The following is a 6,000-nucleotide window of genomic DNA, read 5'->3' as shown; positions in this document are numbered from 1 at the left end:
AACCTATAATGAGGTTGATTAGGAATAGAAGTTTCAGGTATAAAGTTTATCTGATGTTGTAGATCTCTTAATGGAGGCAAATCATTTGGTAACTCAGCAGGAAATAAGTCACTAAAAGAAGACAATAAAGGTTGTACCTTGTTTGGAATCTCCACCATAGGTTTAGTAACCTCATGAGATCTCAAAGAATGAGTGTTCAAGGAATGAACAATTGTAGCTACCAGTGCAGTCATCTTCTTGTCTGCTGATTCCTTGATCGAAGAAGAAAATTATAAGGGCCATAAAACTTTAGTAAAACCTTCATGAACAAAGGTATAAGTGTTGTCATAACAATTATGAACAACACTAATATCATATTTCCATGGTCTTCCCAACAGTAAGCTTGCTGCAGTCATATTAATAACATCACATAAGGCATAATCCTCATATCCCGGAAAAGAAAACTTGAGGAAACACTGATGAGTGATCTGTTGAGCTGAAGAAATGTTTATCCAACCAACTGAGTATGGATTTGGATGAGTAATAACAGGTAAACCAAGTTTTTCAACCAATTGTGCAGAAACGTAATTTTCTGTACTTCCACTGTCAATGATCATATTGCAAAGTTTCTTTTCAATGAGACAATGAGATTTGAAAATACTATGTCTTTGAGTAGGACATGGTTCAATGATTAAAACTGGGCGAATTGCTCCAAGAAAATCTGCATCATAAGTCTCATGTTCTTGCAAATAATTAAACTCATCATCCCCTAATTCTTCTTCTACTTGTGTTTCTTCTTGAATTTCATTAATGTAGACATGAAACTTTCGACAATCACTAGAAGTATGACCAGTCTGGTTGCACTTGTTACACTTATCTCCTCGAAACTTTGAATAAGGATTAGAGGGTTTAGATAAATGAGAAAATTCTTGTGGAAATTGATTGCCTTGAGTATTACGAACAAAATTTCATTGTGGAGGAGCTTGAGGTGGCTTAGCAGATGATATATGCATTGTAGAAGCAGTTTATGAAGTAACAGAAGTAGTTTGGTATTGCTGATACGGTTGGTTTGCACTTCTATCTTGTGGATCAATAAAGACAGTTGATCCATGTGAATTTGGATCAACAACAACCGTTGCTCCTTTTTCACCCTGATAAAGAGTTATATGGTCTGGTAGCTTTGTAAAAATGTTGATAACGAGCTTGTCTTGGATTTGCTTGACGAGAAGTACTGAGCACACGCCTTTCAAACTTAAGAGCTTTTTGTATTACTTCAACCATAGTAAAAGCTGATTGTGTCATCCCTTGTTGAATTAAATTGTTCAAGGCATCTATAAAGCGTGCAACAAATTTTTCTTCAGTTTCCTTCAATTGGTTACGAGCAACTAAACCATAGAACACAACTACGTATTCTTCAACCAATTTAGCTCCTTGTTGACAGTTTTTAAGCTTGATAAACAGTTGCTGCTTATAATCCTTTGGTAAAAATTTGGCTCGTAATAATTCTCTCATTCTTTTCCAAGTACGTTTAGGTGGTTTGTCATATTTATCTCGATCTTCACATAGTGTTTCCCACCAAGCTGCAGCTCCACCTTTCAGTTTATAAGCAACTAGTTTTACCTTAGAAGAGTCAGGAACTTCCATGAATTTGAAAAAAGATTCGACAAAACCAGTCCAGCAATCCTTCAATCTGTAAACCACCATCAAAACTAGGTATATCAGCCTTTAATTTGTATTCTGGTAGATTTCCATAAGAATTCATAAGAGAGTTAAATATTTTCTCATCCTTCCACTTTTGTTCTTCTGTGTCCTCGAATTTTTCATCTTCATCAAAGTTGATAGACACATTAATTGGTTTTTTTGGAGTGTTAAGGAAACCCTCTATCTGTTCTTTGTGTTGAAGGATATGAGAAATAATGCCAGGAATATAAGTATTCTGAGTAAAAGAATTCTCTTTAACTTTCTTTGTTCCATCATCTTCCTTTTCTTCAGTTTTCTTTTCTTCTTCTGCATCATCAGTTAACTTAGGCATCTCCAAATCACCAAGACTAACATGTTTCCATATTATGTCGATACACTCTCCATGCAAATTAAGCTTTGTTTTCAGCGAGCTTGTATTTGAATCAATCTTAGTTTCAAGTCTGGTTTCTAAAGAAGTAATGGAAGTTTGAAGTTCATCAAATTTGGTTCCAATCTTGGTGTCAAGGAGTTTTTCAATGTCATCTAAGGTGAATGATTTATCTGCCATTGAAAGGAAAACTAATATAGCTTTGTGAAGAAAATCTAGGGTTTTGAATTGTTGCGGAAGCTGTGTAAAGGATCTGTTTCTAGATAACAATCTAAAAACTCTGGCTCTGATACCAACTAGTGTAGCATAGAACATTATATAGTAAACTAGTTGCTTAGGTTTTGAAGATAGATGAAGTTCCGTTAAGAATTTAGTTAAAATCTGATTCTAGGATCTAGATTCTAAGGTAAAAATATTGATAATCAGACTTGATAATAATATTGATAATAAGATTTGTTAAAAAATAAATAAGGCAGAGCCTTTAAATAGGTTCACAAGAACCGACTAAACTGAAAAGAAAAAGGAAATCAAAACAAACTAGGAAAGAAAAGAACTTGCCAGGCAAGTTAACTAAAACAAATGGATGGGATCAACTGTAACAGTTGATACACGTACTAGGGATCAACTGTCATAGTTGATACATGCTACTGGGGTCAACTGTCATGGTTGATAAGTAGAAAGATGTACTACATCACTTGACAAACAAGCTTGAGATAGCAACGCTTGCGAGTTCGACCGAGCATTGCTCTAACAATCTCCCTCTTTGTCAATTTTAGTGACAAAACTATCAATACATATGGAATACAAAATAAATAAATTTTGCAGCTTCTCTTCCACATGCATGATCTCCTTGGTTCTTCAACTTTACTCGAAATCTTCGTCACTTCCAAGTACTCCAATGATTCCAAAGATATTCAATGCATCATCATCGTTGTTGAAGATCCGTAGCCATAACAATGAGAAAACAAAAGATCTCAATCATTGTTACATAGTGCCATAGTATCATTACACAACATCAAAGTTCAATTGGATATTCCTTAATTGAGAGACATGCTGATGATCAATTTGTGTTACAAAATATGGGCCTAAAAGTTCAACAACTGATTGTAAATGGTAGATGGAAAGTACCTGAATATATGTACACATTGTTTGAGAAGAGTGAACTACCAGTATTAGCTCATGTGGAGGACAGGATGATTTGGGAAGCTGATCTTCAAGGTAATTTTTCTGTATGAAGTGTTGCTCAGTTGGTGAGGAAGAAATATCCAGTGGTAACTTGGGCAAGCAAGGTGCGAAATCCATGTATTCATCCTTATACCTCTACCAATTTGTGAAAAATATTAAGAGGAGCATGTGCTATGAGGAAGCAGTAAGAAAGTAAGGTTTCCTGACTGTTTCTAAATGCTACTTATGTGGTAATAATCAGAACACAATGGAACACTTATCATGGAACTGTGAGTTTAGTGTCAATGTATGACATTGGCTGGGGGGGATATTTCAACGTTTGAATCTAGTATCATTTGTGGAAGTATTGCAGGTTGCTCAGGGGAAGAGTGAAGCAATAAAAGCAGTGTGGTATAATTGTGCTTTTAATTCTATGGTAGAGCTATGGCATACAAGGAACAGAGTGATATATGAAGATGCAAAACCAAATCTTACTAAATTTAAATAGAAAATTATTAGATTTGCAGGGAAGTGTGGAGTTAGAATAAAGAACACCAAATGGGGAAGCATGTATGATTTGCAGATCTTGTTATATTTTGGAATCACTGGAGTAAAAACCCATACTGCTCAGGCGAAGCAATGCTTCTTCAAGCTTCCCTCCAGAAATCAAATATTAATTTGTTGTGATGGTGCATCTAAAGGGAATCCAGGGAATGCTGGTTTTAGATTTGTGGCAAGGATGAGGTGGGTGGTTGTGTGGGTGCAGCATCTGGGGGGCTGAGCATTGCAACCAACTATCTGGATGAAGTAATAGCATTGGTGGTAGCAGGTGAGTGGGAAGTCAGGAAAAATTATGTGGAGGTATTTTTAGCTTGGACTCTAATGCAATGTTACAGGCTTTTAGGAATGGTAAAGTACCCTGGATTATAGAGGCTAGATGGAATAAAATTAAGAGAAACATTGCTACAATATCTTTCAGACACTCCTACAGGGAGATCAATTTCTCAGCAAATAAAATGGCAAAGAAGGGAGTACTACTATCAAGAGGAACTGTATTATTTTATGATGATAAGCCTGACTACTTGGGAGGATTGGAGTGTGAAAAGGGAATTTATTTTAGATTTAGCTCTTAATTTCTTTCGGTTTGTAAATGCTTTTTAGCTTATGGCTTTTTAGCCTTTTTGTATAACTTTGGTTTATTTTAGTAATAAAATTACATGATTTAGAAGAAGAAAAAATATGATAGCAGGCTAGTGTATGTAGCGGCTTAATACAGTTTGGTGTTCAAATGTGAACTAGGTCCCGGGGTTTTTCTGCATTTGCGGTTTCCTCATTAAGAAAATTCTGGTGTCTGTTATATTGTCTATATTTATAAATGAAATATCACAGGTTGTACGTTAATCAGTTAATCTAGATACATCCATCCTTGTTTGTTGGATACGACATGATTGATTCTTGGATATTGATCTTTGAAATTGTCCAAGTACTCTCACACATAATCAGGTTCACGGACTTGCTTTTGTAAACTTTCTGATTGTGGGAGAAAGAGATATAAGCTCTTCGTATAATTCCTTGATTGAGATTCATTAAGTCGAACTCTCGGAATAATATTCGAGTTTAGTTCATACGGGTTGCCTTAGAAAAATTTGGTGGTGTATTTAGGTACCCCCACGTTTTCACCTCATATCTAACTAGCCTGGATGGAAATAAAATGGTAACCCCATAGTTATCTGCAGTACCCTTATAATTGCAAGATTTTTCAAGAGCAAAGACAATGAGAGTAAATGAGCATAATTTCACATTCCCACCCTACTGTGGGATATGCAAACATGCAAATGGACGGAAAAACTTGTATATTTGAGATTTTTCCCATTCCGAATCAACTCGAGATGACTGAATTAAACTGAGACGCTCGGCCTAGGAAAGGCCGAGGCTCGGCTTTTGTTGAGACGAGCGGCCCTCACTGAGACGATAACGGCTCTAATTTCATTCCATATAAAATGCAATCATTTTCAATCCTAAAATCACACCTTCTACACCCAAAATTTCTTATAATTTCACTTTCAACTCAAATTGTTACTCTCAAACTCTTAATCTTTAAATCAGGAAAAAAAATTCAAAAAAAAAGATGGCCACTTCATCACAACCACAAAATACTTCAACAGAAAACTCACGGTTTAAATTATATTTGCAGAGCCTATGTAACACTTATGCTTGATTCCATCAATAGTGTTCAACAACAACATAAAACTTTTTTTGGGGGAACGTTCATAAGATTTTTAATCAGAAAAATAGGAATATTCAAAGACGTGATGCTTTTGGGATTGTCTGCAGGGCGTTTTAATGCAAACAGAAAAGACATGAACTTATGGGTAACTTTGATGATGCAAATAACTCACCAAACAGCAAGCTGTGATACCGAAGTCGATTTATGTTTATTTTAATAACTAATTTATAAACATGCAAAATGCAGCAACGAAAAACTCAAGAGAAATGGTAAAGAAAATACTCCACTGGTTTCAAGCACGAAGCATGTTTCCACATCCTCAGAAAGCTAAAGCAATATAACCCTGATTTGTTGAATGGATATGAAGTGCCAAAGGAATCACCTTAAGAGACTACAAATGTTTCTCAGCAACATCGGTCTCCTTATTTTTCACCAGAAACAAGCTCAAACCCTCATCCCAACATTGAATTATTCCCACATGGTAATTCTAATCTTAATGGAAATGAGAGTGAAAATGGAGAAAAATATGATGGAGTGGGTGTCAAAAAAAGAAAAAACAAAC

At 35.5% G+C, this 6,000-nt stretch overlaps 1 protein-coding gene across 1 annotated transcript; it reads right to left on the bottom strand.

Annotated features, from left to right (window-relative positions):
• Positions 1–269: 269 nt before the first annotated feature.
• LOC113315844 lies at positions 270–2,227 on the bottom strand. The gene is made up of 3 exons (XM_026564094.1): positions 1,773–2,227; positions 1,252–1,669; positions 270–866 (listed from the first exon to the last, which is right to left on the bottom strand). Exons 1-3 carry the CDS (start codon positions 2,225–2,227, stop codon positions 270–272), a joined length of 1,470 nt encoding a protein of 489 aa, XP_026419879.1.
• Positions 2,228–6,000: the final 3,773 nt, after the last annotated feature.

The sequence above is a fragment of the Papaver somniferum genome, chromosome 10 (assembly GCF_003573695.1).
Source record: "Papaver somniferum cultivar HN1 chromosome 10, ASM357369v1, whole genome shotgun sequence".
NCBI lineage: Eukaryota > Viridiplantae > Streptophyta > Magnoliopsida > Ranunculales > Papaveraceae > Papaver > Papaver somniferum.
Note: the sequence above shows the minus strand (reverse complement) of the source record. Positions and strands in the feature narration are given on the sequence as shown.